This window comes from Aphis gossypii, chromosome 2, assembly GCF_020184175.1.
Source record: "Aphis gossypii isolate Hap1 chromosome 2, ASM2018417v2, whole genome shotgun sequence".
In the NCBI taxonomy this organism is placed as follows: Eukaryota; Metazoa; Arthropoda; class Insecta; order Hemiptera; family Aphididae; genus Aphis; species Aphis gossypii.
Window position 1 is genome coordinate 58,053,908 of NC_065531.1, and position 17,746 is coordinate 58,071,653.

Genomic DNA, 17,746 nt, shown 5'->3' on the forward strand with positions numbered 1-17,746 from the left:
GGTACAATAAAATTTATCTTTTCATTTTTAATGTTTAAAAAATAAGTTGATAGTGTGTATATATAAGTTCTAATTAAAATTACAACAACGAAAAATTTTTTAATTTCAAATATTTTGTAAATATGGAATATAATTACAACGTATTTTAAAGAAATAATAATTATGAATGTACTTTTTGTCGAAACATTCACTTATTAATACATATTAATTAAAAAGCTATAGCTTGCATTCTGAATAATTAACCTAGAAATGTAAATTTGAATACAACATCAACAATGTTAATTTAAAAGTATTAAGTATTTTATATAGTATCTATTTGTAAGCCTATTAATTATTAAAGTATGTAAAAAAATTAGGTTCAAGAACTATTTCAATGATGGATCACTTGCATTATAAGTATTTTTCTATTTAGTTATATATGCTGAATGAATTAATCTATGTTTCATTATTGATCAATATAAAAAATTTTGTTTAAACTGTCTGAAAATTCATCATATTTTGGGTACTGAACGAAATAAAATTATAGTGTTACTGTAATTTAATTTTTTTTTAAATAAAATATTTTTCTATAAATTCTTTTTTCAAGCGAAATTTATTCAAAACATATAGTTTATATTATAATTATTAATTTATAATGCCTACTTACAGTCCATAAACTTATTTAGGTAGTACATTTGAGAGCTCATTTAACGATATTTTTCATTAGTTTTTTCAACCACAAAGAAAATATAGATTAATATTGTTTAAAACAACTTTTATTTAAACTAAGAGAAGTTTTAAGCAACTCGACTTGAAATCGTTTTTTGATAATTTAATTAATCGTGGTATTTAAGTTTTAGTGGCCTACCTTATAAAGCAATATCGGGTATTATTATCCTTATAAACCATAAAATATATATAATTTTATGCAATGACATTTTCAAAATAAGTAAATTATTTTAATAATGTTACTTATTTGATGGTAAAATGGTTTTAACTCAAAATTTAAAAACATTAATATAAAATATTATATTGTATCAATAATATGATAAATGCGTTGTGTTTGGCAAAAATTGAATCATCGTAATAGAAAAATAAATTACTTTAATGGCAATATCCAAAAAACACACCGTGTAATGTACTTAGTGATATAGGCTGCAAACATATCGTTTTCACTCAGAATCGTTTTTTGTATATTAAGATTACCATTGAATTCAAATTTAACGCATATCCATTACAGTGACCCCGCTCTACTACGATGCAGCAGAGCTATACCCACTTGTCAACATTTTTGTTTTGTTTTGAAACATCTTACCTTCGCTCACGTAAACATTAACCGTGTCGGGTTCAGTGTATGGCGCTGTGCATGTGTAATTTCCCAAAGCTGATGGAGATGCCCCTCGAATAAATAACCTACTCTGAATGGTATTGTCAGGTTGTATGACTTCAGTAGTTACCATAATTGGACTAGGATCATCTTTCTTGTTATTTTTAATATTATATATAGGAATTCCATTATGAACCCAAACGACATTCCTTGTTGACGAGGATCCCTGTTAAAAAAAAAACATTTTTTAAAATAATCTTTGAAATAATTTTTATGAACAATATTATCAACAGTTATTTTTTTAACAAGATTCTTACATGAAAAAAAAATTGGAATTACAAATAAAACAATATTTAGTATAATTTATATTACTAATTACTGTTTTGGAGTTTCACCTAAATTTCAAAGTTCAATGTACCGTAGCTATTACTTACTTATAAAAAAATATATTTCTAGATTGTTAATATATCAGTTTTTAATACATATGTATATTATTTTTATTATTTTTATTTTAATCATCAAAAAGATAATGAACATGTTTGTGTGAGGGCCCACAAGTTCACATTTTAAATTATAAATTTTATAAATAGATAATATAATTAATAAAATAGCAATTTCGATATATTTTTCTTATAGGTATAACTAAAACATTAATATAATTAAATAAATATTGCTTTTTATTATCCATGCATAAATTAACATTATATTCACAATCGCACATTAAAAGAATACAATATAAAACAATACAACTATTGATATTAACTAAAATCATAATTTATTATAGTAATTCAGTAATACTGTAATATAACTATATTTCGTACTTGTAAAAGCCAAAGTTTATTTTTTTTTTTTTTTTTTTTTAATGAATTTCTGTGTTTAATTTATTTTGGTAGTTTGTTGAATCAATAAATAAAAATGTGGATTGTGTTAATATTTTGTGCATGATTAATACTTTGATAAATTAGGAAAAAGAAGACTAAAGTACCTAATTATATATTTTGATATTAAAAAAAAAAAAATAAAAATAATATTCAATATCATATTATAAATATTTTTACTACTTATTAATAAAAACAATAGACATTTAAATGGAAAATATAACATTATAATATTATACGTTTAGAAATATTTTTACAATTTTTATGGTCTTGCAAAAAGAAAAACATTTTAAATCGAATCAAACAATCGTTTAAGAACAATACAAATACTCAACAATATAATTCGATTGTAGTGCAAAGTAAGATAAAAAACCAAATATTTTTTTTTTTTACAACGTTTGAACATTTTAATATAGTATGTGTTACTTGTAAACTTTTATAATTTGAAACTTTAAATTTACTGCAACAATATTGTAAAATATTTTCATGGCAATTTTTTTTTTTTTTGAGATAAACATAGTAACTAACGATTTAAGTATCAGGCAGTCAGTTTGTATACCTATTCCACCGATATTGTTTTAATTCCAGCAGTTAATGATTTCGTAAAACCTTAAATCTAATATTATAATGTATATAAAGTTATAAACCATATAAGTGTTGATAATTGTTGGTTTATTATATACTCGTAACATTTTAAGTAGAGTTTACACTATAAGTCAAAAATTGTTGCTAAACACTTTCGTAAAGAATATTGTGTTTCTCAACCGTGTACCTTGCGTAAAATGTTCGCTCAAAAACGACAATTGAGCAAACATCACCGAAAAAGTTGGTTAAAAACGAATTCGGAGTGAACATATTTTTCAACCAATTGGTTATAAATATTATAAGATCCGTATTTATTAGTATCCATAATATGGGAAAAGTAGTGATAACTACGATACAAACGAGTGGACCAAAAAATGAAATAGTCCCGTCAAATGTATGTTGTTTACATCAATGACCACTCTGATCACTGAAAAGGATGCTCAGTATTCCCGTCATCTCGTTATCAGAGAGAAAATCGCTTAAAAGTTCCTACCAGATAACCTAATTATCATAATCGTTTTAAAACCAAATCATACTGTTTACTAGTTTCTCCAATATATTTACTTTATGATATATTATATTATAAATATATTATTTGGGTACGTAGTTAGTATTTAATTAGTTTTAGTATTTTGTTTTTATCCTCTCTTCGTATTCTACACAGAAATGACTTCCAAAACTTGTTTAAAAGTTAAACATTTGTGTAGATGGTTACATAGAACCAGAGGTGATCTTAAGAGGTAACGTAGTTCAGGCGCTTTGTCCTCATACATGCCTTGAGTAAAATATTCAATATTTCTAAAGGCCCATATCGGTCATATCCATTTTTATAGTATCTATACATCTATATTAATATCTGAGCTTATAAAAAACCAACCGCGGTGTTCCTGAAGTATAGATTATATTGATAGTAGATTATAAATTATTCAATAAAGTATTCAATATTCAGCTGTGACCCGAATAATTTAAACGTGCATCTAATCTTCTACTATTATTTTTATGGGTTTTTATTTTGAAGTTAGTATGTACAAGTTCAATGTATTTTGTTTTTATATTTTTATAAAGATGTATTCTTTAAGGGAGTCATAGAAAAACCTGGTTTGAGTTGGTCAGTTTGCAGGTATCTGGTACATCGTCTTTAGTGTCAATTCAAAAAGTTGTGATCGATCCATTTAGTGGTAGATCTTAGTTAGTGAATGACACCATAATTTATTACAACCACCATTCAGATTCCAATACAAGGAATAAAATAAACAAAGTAGTATTGAATCCAGATTATCACATTTTTTTTTTTTTTTAAACCCAATATTTAATCGGTTACTACCTTATAGTTAATCAAAAGTTTTTTTGAGTTGTTACCACATGTGATAATCTGAAATCTTATAGATGGTATCTGTAATTGATTGACGTTAACGAAAAGAACGGTATCAAATTTAAATAACGATAACAACAGTAACCGAGAATTTACGGTTTCAAGTCTTATCTAATTTAATTTAAGATCGTCTTTAATCAAACTTAACAAACATTGAATTCTAATTCTAGTTGCATGCAATTTTAGATTATAGTTTAGACATAGATATTCCATGAAATATAGCAAAACTTCCCTTAACAGACACCTCCAAATAGTGGATTTTTTTTTCAAAAACGGGAACATTTTCACTACTTATCAAAAGGAAAACCTCTAAATAATAGACACTTCTATGATTAGATATTGATAATTTTCATCGTAATTATTATTCAAGTATATGTTATTACGATGTACATTTTTCATTATACACATTAGTCATAACTATACAATTATAATTTATCTTATTATACAATATACATCGTAGAAAATTATAGTTTTATTCGGTAACTGATTTTGTTTTAAATAATAATACATATAAGTAAATTCATACATAAAAATAATATACATGTGTATATGGTTTTTCAATATATTTTGATATTGTTTATTTTTTGATGTATCTCACCACTTTCTTTAAATAGAGGATAAAATGTTGTGACCGTGAGTGTCCATTATTTAGATGTTTTACTGTACAAAACACTAAGCACCATGTTTTCAAGTATTAAAATACTGTGGTTTGTGAACAGTATATAATTATCCACAACATTGTATCTGCAGATAATGATTTTTTTATCTTTACCGATTTTCTAGTTGTAATGACATTCATTAAAAATGCATACACACAAATTCCAAATTTCAACTTAAAAGTGCTCAAAGAAAAATTAATATAACTAAACATATTAAAACCAAACATCACACACAAACATAGTAGTATCTAAAACTAAAATTCAATAATAGTGTGGATCAACAGTATTATAATTATTATTAGTATTATCAAGTGATATTATTTAACAATAAATAAAAACATAAATTAAAAAAATTATATCTAACACCACACATTTAATCTGTATTGATAACTTTATAGTTTAAACGAACATCACAAAAATTATACCCAATAGATAAGTGATCTATCCACTCAAGATAATTTAAACTTTTCTCAATAAACTCAAAAAGAACCACAGACATAGTTTAAAGTCTAAGTGGTAGACACAAGAAATAAAAGAATGATTACTATTGCGTTTATATATAAAATACTTTCACTATAATATGTGTATGCTATATTATACCAGTTGATCCTACGTTAAATTAAAAACGTATATATTAAAAAATAAAAAAAGTAAGTTATAAAAAGTAACCTATGACACTTCAGTTCTTGCTGAACCCATTGACGAAAATAAAGGTCATCTGGTTTATGTCTTATATGGTTTATATAGTAAATATATTTATCGATTATAATTTATAGCAAATCTTGAATAGTGTTGAAGTAAAAAAAATATTATGACAAATACTCACAGTAGGTACACCTACACAAATACTTTAAGTTTTAAATAAAAATAGAATTCACTGAATTCAATAATAATTATGATAAATTATGGCAGTCTTCATATAATCTAATTGATACTATTGTCATAACTAAATAAGATCAGTTAAAATAAATTTAAATACAATGAATAAATAAAACTATTGCTATAACAGTAATATTACTATTTGAAAAATGAGTTTATATTGTGTATAATGTAATTAAGAAATACTATTTAACAGTAATACTACGTACCTATAGATCCCATACAAGAAAAAACAAAATAATCAAATGTTTTAATGTAATAGATAATATATAATATTTTTACTTAAAAAAACCAAAATTATGATTCACTGGTAATGATTAAAAATACTCATTGTTTGGGGAAAAAATAATTTTGAAGAGCTAATATAATTATTATTGGTTTAACAAACTATATTGGATACCATTTTTTTTTTTTGTTTCGTAAATATATATTGCTTTCACTGTGAGCAATATTCAATCTTAAATAAATACTACCTATCATGATATTGTGAACAATAAATAGTGAACATCATTCGTATCATCGATTTTAATCATTGTCTTTGAAACGTATTTACCACTACTAGTTTTACTTAAAACAGTTTCAATATTCCGTTTGCATTTTCCATAGCCCATGTTTTGTAGAACTACACTTATAACAGGCCTTAGATTTACGACACTAAAATTGGAACAATTAATTGCAAATAACATCCACCAAAAAGCTACATCAATTAAAGCAATGTTAAACGTATCATTCTACCTATATATGAAGCACGTTCATTTGTAGTTGAAAATGTTCTCAAATATTTTTATTTTAAATAGATTCGACTTGAGTTAAAAAAAATATATATTACAATAGGTACTATACAAGTCAGAGTAATTGTTGAATTTAAAACGCTATGTTTAGGTGAATTTTATATTATGATATTATAATGTCAAATATTTAATCGCGAACAACCGTCAATATTCATTTATATGGATGGATTTTTAAATTATTTTTGGAAATTTATGTGTTCGTGTAATATTATATCTTTATTACAAGTAAAATAAATTAAAACAAAGACACATAGTTTTTAAATTTTTTATTGACGATGCAGTATACTATAGTTATGATCAATTACTAATTGATAATTATCTAAACTGTTTTCGAAATTTGACCATCGGACGTAAATTGTCTATTTTTGAATTGTTGATTAAATTGCTCACGGGCATCAACCCACGTTGAATCAATTATTAAATAGTCAGATCAATTTCTTAGACCATGCTGTTCTAACAAAAGTTTTAACCAATCTCAAACTCGGAGTATACTAAATATATAAATAATATAGTGATTTTATACTTGTTGTGAATATCATATAATTTATAAGATTGAACAATATTCACTAGTTTTTATTTGAGATGTTTCGAAAATAGAAACATTTAATTTTTTATAACTAAAAATAATTTTTATTTACTCACACATTTTGCCACAGACCAGTATTTTATTTTCATCAGCGTATAGACCAGTGGTGCTCAACCTTTTTTGGTCACTGCACACTTACAACTACAACAACTTCGCCGAAAACAATGTTTTCAATATTTAATAACATTTATCGCGGCACACCGGTTGAAAACCACTGGTATAGACGTTAAAATTAATACCACATAGTGTTAAAATATTTTTGATTTTTAAAATCTTAACAGTATTCATAAATATTTAGTAGAAATTCGATTATATATATAATTAACTGGGATATTAATTTATCATATTGTATTCAATATTGATTATTATAAAAAGAATATTATCGTAACAAAATATAAGTAAATATTTAAGCGTCATAATATGTAATAATTATTACAGAAAAGTGAAATGTATATTGAATAGGTATATAGGCTACAAGCATGACTTAATGAGTTATCACTTATTAGTCAAACAATAAAATAAGACTTTTAAAAGTAGTAAAAACACAAACGATTTGAAATTAAATTAATTCTTAAATTATAATGAAAAAATATGTTTGCAAAAAACATGTTTGTTATCAAATGTATGTTTTTTGTAAGTTAATCTTATTGTATCATCTTACATGTAATGCAGTAAAACATATTATGTAATGTGGAAACTAGTGGGTCTGGATATTTTTTCCATTTAATATAGGTAAAAAAAAAAATATATATTTTATAACTACATATATAATATTATGTATTATTATTTATTATTACTTATTATTATACATAATTACATTTATTTTTAGACTTAATACATATACGTTTAATACTACTAAAACACATCTTAGTAATTTATTTCAACGAAGTAATCTATGTAATATAGATTATATTCATTGACTGATATTTTTTTTAAATACCTATTCTATGTACCTACATATTTCTACGATATACAGGTGCATAATATGATAAGCTATCGTTTCCATTTTCATGTTATTCAGATTCAATATTATAAAGGTTTACTGCATAAATTGTAATTATAATGAAAAAGATTATTATTAATAATTAACATTTATGATACAGAGTATTTTTTAAATATAATATGTTGGTATTGAAAATGATTTTAAAATTAAAATCAAATATAGTCAACAATTCTATGACATACACACATAGCATGTAAATGTTAGTGGATTCAGCTGACATAATTAAGCAATTCTTTTTTTTAACAATTTAACCATTTTTATGTTAACACTTAGTTTATCTGCCTTTTACTAGCATTGTTTATGTCCAAGCATTGAAAGTGAAAAGTTATTCTCTTATAATTTAGAAATTAAATTAATTTACAAAAAATATAAATAAATACAAAAGCCGAAATAATTTCATATTTGTTTACATTTCAGATAAATAAAAGTTGCACAACGTTTATAAACTAAACCATTAATATTAATCAAATGTTTGTTAGTACATTAATATTGTATTTGTAGAGATAAATTTATTCAAGCCAAAATGTGTACTAGAAAATGTTCATTATTTTTGTACCTAATAATATATTTATATATTATATTATGCAATAATTTATTGTTATCAAAAATGGAATTGAATAATTATTTCATTTTAATCTTTTTAATATACGGTTTTTAAATATACTTAAGTAGCCAAAATACAATCACCATTATTTTTTTTTAAATTCATTATACGTCGTTATGTTGATAAAACGTAACATACGATAATGCGTAGATCAACATCTTGGGTGGACATCGACCGGGTATATACTATATGGTGTGAATGGGGTTTAAACTCAAATGCAATTTAACTGATAAGAAGTTTCACAATTCCACTTTAACTTGAATTTAAATTTCATTATAGAAGAAAATGTATTTTATTTATAAAAGAAACAACTGTTTAAAATTGATGTCCTCCGTGGTCATTAAACCATATTATATTTTATGCCTTATGACTTATGTGCAACGTATTATAATTTATAACATGGTAAATACTATCATTATTTAGGTCACCAATTTGTTTAACATAAAAACAATTTAAGAATCTCGCGATAAATTATATTTTATTTTTAAGAAAAGAAATACAATTATTATAAATGTATTATCAAACCGATGTAATATTATGACTATTATTTATTAAAGAAAATTTTTACGCGCATAAAATCGGGTCAATGAAAAATAATAAATATAATATTTTATTAATTAAAACCTAAAATTTGTTTTTTATTTATATTTTCATAACTCGAAAATATGTTATCGGTATTTTTAACCTAGTAAATAATATATAAATGTATATATAATATATAATATACACGGTATAAGTGCACACACTATAAGTGAAAGAAGGGTTAATGGGTCACAAGCCCCGTCTGACATATATTTTTTTATGTATTTTCAAAAAAAATACTCTTCATTTGTAATATCAGTTTCATGAAATTTTGAGAAAATGACTATTAACACAAACCTATTCTGTATTATTGTGTGCCCAGCTATGCTGACACGAAATAGATAGTACGCATATGACACAGTCATAGTTAATAGGGAAGGATTGAAGTTTTGGGGCTATCCAAGAAAATAACCTTTTAGTGAAAATAAAAGTTATATATTTCTTGGAAACTTGTGACAAGTGTACCTACCATAATGAAAGTAGAATTTTTTTTTTAGTTCTTTAAAGATACGTTAATTATTTATTGAGATTATTTAGCGAATTCATTGTTCTTACAAAAATGATTATATTTTAATATATTAATGATGTCTGTATTTATAGATACCTAAGATACTTACTTGTTATTATATTTCATTTTTAGTTAAGAACCACTTCGCCTACTTTAAATGTATATATGCTATTTGTAAAGCACAACAATATTACTATTATTATTACTATTTACCTACCTACTTACCTACTAAAAACCATATCCTACTTATAGCAATAAACGATATTAATAATAGAATAATACATATTAGTATAAAAGAAACTGATTTATATTTAAATTATAAAATTATACTTTAACCATAAAATATAATAATAAAAAAATATAACAATAATTGAACAACAGTATTATATATTATTATGTTCAAGAGCGAATAAACCTCAACTCGACGGAATTTCTAATATAACCCTAGGACAGAACTCAGATCAAAACAAGAAAATCTTACAATTTTAAAACCAACTAATTTAATAAACAAAATCTAATTTTATTGTACTGCTAAATAAATAATATAGTACACAATAATTTTTAATAGTAATTAAGACATATTGTGAACTAATGGTTTCTGCTGTCTAGTTATATGATCAATAATCAAAATATATAAATATTTATTATACATACATATTTTATACTATAAAATAATAAAATTTAAAATGAGTTATTTTTATTTTTTTTTTTTATAGAGAACTCTCTTTTTGTACTTTTATAAATTTATCTAAATCCGATAGGGTTAATTTCTGTTTTTCAATACATCTAGTTTTGAACTGAATAGTTGATTACGAAATCGTTTTTAATATTATTTTAGGAAAGTAAAAGATTTTTCACATGATATTTGAGTAGAAGGTAGGTTAAGTACATATTTTAATGCCAAAAACAAATAAAAATATGCATCTCAACAAAAATTAGATTTTTGTAAAATGTTATAAAAACAAATAATGAAATAACAAAGTTTTTGCAACTCTTGCAAGTCGTATTTTGAAATTAGGGATTAATTTTGAAATCAATTTTATCTTCTTCTCCATGCATTAGCTCCAAAGTGTATGAAGTAGTAAATAATTCAGCAAAAATCTTCTTTAAATTATCCCAGTTTTTTGCAAAATGTATTAATTCATCCTTTAGACTTCAATACTTTATCTAAAGCAAAAGGTTTCATCTACAAAATCTGTTATTTCATCTTCATTAACAATACTACAACTTTAAAATTAAATATATAGTTATTATATCTATAAATCTTAATTTATACTTATTATAAAATCTATTGTTTTTAGAAGTATCAGTGAAATAGCATAATAAATAAACAATTAATTAAATTATTATACGATATATATTAGAAAAAAAAACAACATACCTATCAAATTATTTTTCAAAATATGTTGTTTCTCTCATTATATTGTCAATAAAATAAATTGGGTAATGGGTATTATAGAGTAAATTAACGATTATCATATTATGATTTCTTATTTAGTTCTATGTTACATTTTTATTGAAATATTACAGAAATATACTTTGATATTATTAAGTATTAATATGTTATTATTATTATAAAAAAATTCAGATAAAACTCACTTCGTTATTCTGAGACTTGAAAAATGAATGAATGCTTTTAAAAGTCTTTGCTTCTAAAAGTTTTTTTTAGTCATGAATTTTTTAGTTCCATCTATTCGTTTTTCATTGTGGTTTTCCATTTTATTTTTATTTTATTTATTAGAGTAATATTTAAAGAAATATACCTAGTAAATTTATTGTAAAATTATGAATACAAATGCGCATTAATAAATAATAATTACCTATATCTACTGAATTCGTGTCGTATTTAGTTCCAAATTCAAATGGCAATATATATTTAAATATATATACCTAGTATTAATTGACTAATGACGGACTATATTTAGTTGGTTAACTAGTTTATCAATACTAATTACAATATTACAATGTTATAAATAATCTTAATTTAAAATAAAAATACCTGTATTATTCAGACTACTACCAATCGATGACAACCCGATTAATCAATTATTTATAAATATTTTGTCCACAGAGCCACGGAGGTCGATTTTTTTTGAGTTTTTGTTATTCCTTATTAGTTATTATTTAGTTTCTGTTGACTTTTATAAAAGTTATAGTAATATTTATTATTCGTATTAGCTAATGGTATATTCTTTTTTAATATGTTGTTTAAAAAAATTATATTATTTGCAATTGGGAAAAAAATACGAAATACTAATAGAAAAAAAAATCCATCTATACTTAATTATTATTGTAAGTTTGCCACAGGCTGTAGCTGTAGAGTTCAATAGCAAATGCCATAGGATAACCCATCAACTAGTTTAATATACAGGCCGTCGGGAATTTCCCTATTTTCCGATGGCCCAATCCGTTCCAGGTCGTAAGCGTAAAGACGCTTCATATAAAGATATGAATATACAATATGAACACGTAAGTACAATAGAAACGATATGTAAGCAATAGGTAAATACCACCATTCCATTATTATTTATTTCTTAGAGGAATTTTTCACAGAGTTATCAGACTTATTGTTGAATTTAAATTGACATGTGTACGCATAATAATATGCATAATATATCTATTTTATATCACGGTAATTCCTAGGATCCTAATGTAATACGTCTTCATTATAATAGTATGTTATATTATCGGTACATATTACATTATTATTCAATAACGATTACTACCTGTATTATCATAACAATTAATTAAGACTCTCATTGTTATATTGTACGCGTAATATTATAAAATAGCTTCAGTCGCAGTACTGAGAATAGGTAAACTATTATTTAAAAACAATCGTGCGTTGTCACATTCAGAGCTTAAAACTACAGACAAAATATTAATAAAATATGATGGATTTCTTGTCTCTTGGCAATCGGACAGTTTTTAACAAGCGATATATAAATTTTGACAATCGTCAAAATACATTTCGTAAATGGTTTATTGATCAAATCCACAATTTTATCATAACGTTGTTGGTCAAAAAATACTTATTTCTGGTTGATTTTTAAATTCTATATTCAATAGATAATAATTGATAAATGTTCCTTTATCTTCCAACTACGCAGTATACTCGTACAGATAAGTATGTATCTGCGTCGTTGTGGAAGTCCATTGACCTAACTGCTGTTGCGTATTATAATTTACTATATTTTTTTTCTTGATAATCGATTGTGTATTCAAACTGCATATACCTATAAGCTACCATTAGATATACGTAGTGCTCAATTACTACCATAGATATGCAAAGATATGAAAACAGAAAAAATATTGTACTTTTATATTAAAATTGCTGATATTAATAATTGTAACAACAATATTGCAATTAATACATATATTATTTGAACGACTAATGTTATTTAAGTCTAGTTCAATAAACAAAAACTTTATAAAATTTAAGTAAATCAAATATCGTTATATTGAATAAAAATAATTTGGTAAAATGTGATGTGGTTTTTTAATTGATTCTAGATTAAATTGTTTTTGATAAAATATTTTTGAACAACGTTCTTAGATTTCTTTTTGATGAGTTTTCTAGTGAAAACATTTTTTTTTTTAATTACTGTCTGTGCATATGCTATAACATAAACTGTACGATTATGCTATCTTTTTCTAAAAAAAATTATTTTTTGGTTTTTACATTTCTCTCTCACTTAATCTCTCTCTTTCTCTTGTCAAAATGATTTAATGATCAGTTGGGAAATGATTTACTAGAGAAAATTGGCACGGCAATTGATTTTCTGGGAAAAGAAAAATAACAACTTCTATTAGGCATAGAAATATATAAAACAATGATGTACGTATTGTAAAAGTAATAAATAGTAAAATATAAACTCGAAGCTAATTTAAAAAAAAAAAATAAAGGTCAATTATTAAATTTATAAAATTGTCTCTAAATAAATAGTAAAATAAAATTTAAAATATTTTATAAAAAATTTCATTGAAATATTTCAAACATTCCTATATCTTGAAATTGTCAACTCTAAATGAGGTGTATTTGGTGCAAATAATTTTAAAATTATTTACATATCACATATTGCTTAACACTGGGTTTTTATATGTATTTAAATTTTTGAATTGAGTCAAAAATAGTGTATGTAATCGGAATAATATTTTTTTCTTATATTCACCATTAAGCAACCTTAAAAAAAAGAGTGAAAATCCATTATACATTTTGCTGACGGTGTTTAGCTGTCATTTTGATTTACATGGTATAAAGTGTTAAAATGACATTATAGTTTATGATATTTGACACATTTAACATTTCATTACACGAGTTCCTGATAAATTCAAATCATACAATATACAAATATTTATTCTTTTATACTTTTATAGTTTTATGTTCATTTACTTACCTACTCATTTTCTAGTCTATTTCATGCGAATGTTTTAATACCCTGATTATATTACTGACAATAATTTTGACAAAATTATATATTATTTTTTTCATTCTTTCAGTGATAATCTAACTAAAATATTTTTATTGAATCGTTGGATTTTATGAATCATGAAAAGACGAGACAACTTTTAAGGAAACCACTGCCTGGGGGATTTCATAACGTTATTTAGTTTACTGTAAACCAATCACAAGCGTTTTCGATGCAAAATTAATTGTCTGGAAATAAGGCGTTATTTTGTGCATACTAAAAATCTGTATCTGTATTCGATGTGTTTTATGATCTTATCATATTTCTCCAATGTTAATTATTGAAACTACTTTTTCCCATTTTGTTATGTTTAGATTACTTTTTATATTATTGTTTAGAATTATTTTGTAAAATGTAACACTTTGTTCATTTTAATGATTCCAATAAAATTGTTTTATGTATACCTAGTCAATGATATTTAATATAATTTGAACATTTTGGAAATTTGATTTCATTTTATATGCAACTTTAGAACTGAATAATTTGATCGTTGTAACATGTTGTGTATGAATTATATTATCATATTAGTTTTACATATTAAATGTAGGTACTTCCAAAACATATATTTCCAACATTTTGAGGATAATTTACAATAGTTGAGCAATTATAATATTTCTAACAGCTTAGTTTAATTTATTGCACAACAACTTAGATCTTAAATAACAAAGTCAAATTAATTATTACTAGTATGAATTATGTACGAACAAAATTATAAATGTTTAATAATGAAATATAAAAATATAATTCATTTTTTATAAATAGATATTTAACTCAAATTTCAATAAATCTAGAATAACTTTCATACCAATTTTATATATTATATAATATGTACCTATTCATATACTATTATAGGTTTTTTTTTAAGTTGTGCTGCTTTTGTGATATTCAAAAACAATGCAGTGTTGTTGTTAACTTAAGTAGAGTCCAGACCTTTTTTGGAATCTGTGAATAAGATTTTTAAATAAAAACTATTTAGATGTATAACCTAAAATACTTTTAAAATAAAAATTCGATGTTGACTAATAATAATCTTATATTTGATGCATAACGAACAAAAAGTATAATTCAGAAAATTAATTATACTATTTATTTATCTATAATATATAAATACGTTTATTATGGTTTCGATGACATTTTTTATATTTACTTATGCATTATGTTGTAAAAAGTACATTTTATTTAGTGGTATTTAAAATATTCATGTATAGTTTGATACATTCTATCTTTATTAAGTATAAAGAATATTATTTGGTGCAGGTACTCAACAGCAAAAATTACCTGAACAGAATGTTGAAATTATTATTATCATTATTATTATTATTATTATTTTTTTTTTAACATACGACTAACACAAATATGCTTTGATAGCTTCAAATAGTTTAAAAATAAAGTAACATTATGTAGGTACCTATTCTAAGTATAGACCTTTGAGTTTTATTGAAAGTTGTTTTATTATACGTAAAATGATATAGGTGACCAAAGTTAAAAATATTTTCACTACATCCATCACTATCCTACCTATTCATTTTCTTTTTAGTTTTTAAGTGCATGCATAAATATTACAAAAGACTCTTATTGTTATTGGGTTTTGAAAATTCTTTATAAATGTTAAAATATGTTTCTTAACCATCCGTATTTAAGAATAACTCTGTATCGTCCAGTATCACACTGTTGAAAGATACAATTTATATCCAATAGAGCATAAAAAAATATGAGTCAGTAAGGAAAATATAATAGCTATATTATAATAATAGAAACATGAAATAAAGAATAACGTTAAATGAATTATGAGTTTTTAACGTTTTTCCCCCTAATGGATAATACAAACATTATATTAAAAAGCTATATCAGTATTTGTAAAATATAATATATTTATGTATGTATATACCTAGTTTACAAAGAAACTAATATAAAAAGATCAGCATATTTGTATGCATATGAATTAATTTTAAATTCGTTGAAATATATATAATTATTATAACATAATATATTATCCTGCGTGTTTTTGTAACAGATACTTGATACCTCTAGGTAATCGGTATCCTTTGTAATTAAATGTATGTGCGTGAGATTTTTGACAATTTTCAACAATATCCTTCGATGTCAAACAACATTTTTGACAACGATTATAATCTATGAAGTCATTATCAAATTCAATAAGCTACGAATGTTTTAAAAACAGTTGAAGTAAAAAGTATTATGATTTTGCGTTCTTAAGACATAAAGATAGGTGCCATGATATATATTATAGTATCATAGTATTATATCTATTCCAAGTTATAACACTTTAAGATTTTGAACAATAAAATAATTTATGATCGTTTTTTTTTACACTGTTTAATTAATAGGTCCATAGTAATAAATTCATAAATTATTACTTACTCGAAAGATTACCACTGTTACAGTATTCGGTAATAATCTAAGGAAAGTAATGAATGTCACTGCAATATAAATTAATATTGGGATTGTTAATTGTTACTTATTAGTTGATATTGTTAGATTTTTTTTAAGCAACAAAGATTGAATATTAATTAGCTTTAAACAAATAATTCATAATATAGTAAATATTATACAACAAATTACATTTTGGATATATATATATATATCAAGTATTAGAAATTAAGTAAATAATAATTATAGGAATATAATAACACGATACATGCATCAATTATGTATTGACCATTATTGAGTAGGTAATATTAATATAAAATAAATATATATATATATATATATATATATGTAATTTTAACTCTCTGAAGTTCAGTTATTAGAGGTTTGTATAACATATTATAATATGTATACTTTCAATATAAATTACGAGTACGTATACTATCTATTTATTACGTGAAATAAGTATTAAATGTTATTAAATATTAATATTAGTAAATTTCAATAGTTAAAAATTGATAATTGCTTATTTTGATAGATATATATTTTTTTAAACTAAGTATTTCTACTTAAATTGCTAATCAAATAATCAAATTATTACCTATTTCCCACTGATATACACATACGCTTATATACAAATAATTTAATGTGGACAGAAAATATTTAAACGTAATTTCATAGAATAAAATAATATAATAAGTACCTATTTAAAAATAATAAAAAAGATATTATGTCTACTCTCTGAAATTTGTTATTATTATAACTATTTATTATTTCCTCAAATAAGTAAAATACATTATTATTTATTTTATATTATGTAATTGAAATATTCAATATGTTTTAATAATTAATAATTACAGTTAGAAATTGTATGAACATTACTTGTAATGAGGTGTATTCACAATGTATATAAATGCATATAAAGTGAAAATTATTTACGTGTAGTATGAAGTTACTGATATGTATTCACCGCATTAGATAGGTACATTTTAGCTTATATCATGATATTATAAATATGAATGCTTTAACTATGTAAATATTATTTAAATAATTGTTCACTTTACCAAAAAATGCTATAAAGATTTTTTATCAAAATTTGAAAAAAAATTGTTCACAATTTGTATAACTTGTAAATT

The 17,746-nt window shown here is 23.3% G+C and overlaps 1 protein-coding gene across 1 annotated transcript in view; it reads right to left on the bottom strand.

Annotated features, from left to right (window-relative positions):
* Positions 1-238: 238 nt before the first annotated feature.
* Positions 239-17,746, bottom strand: part of LOC114125097 (uncharacterized) — a 51,799-nt gene continuing 34,291 nt past the window's right edge. The window contains exons 6-7 of the mRNA XM_050200218.1: positions 1,295-1,532; positions 239-243 (exon numbers count right to left, since the gene is read on the bottom strand). Coding sequence (XP_050056175.1) covers positions 239-243; positions 1,295-1,532 — 243 coding nt within the window. The remainder of the gene's footprint in view (positions 244-1,294; positions 1,533-17,746) is intronic.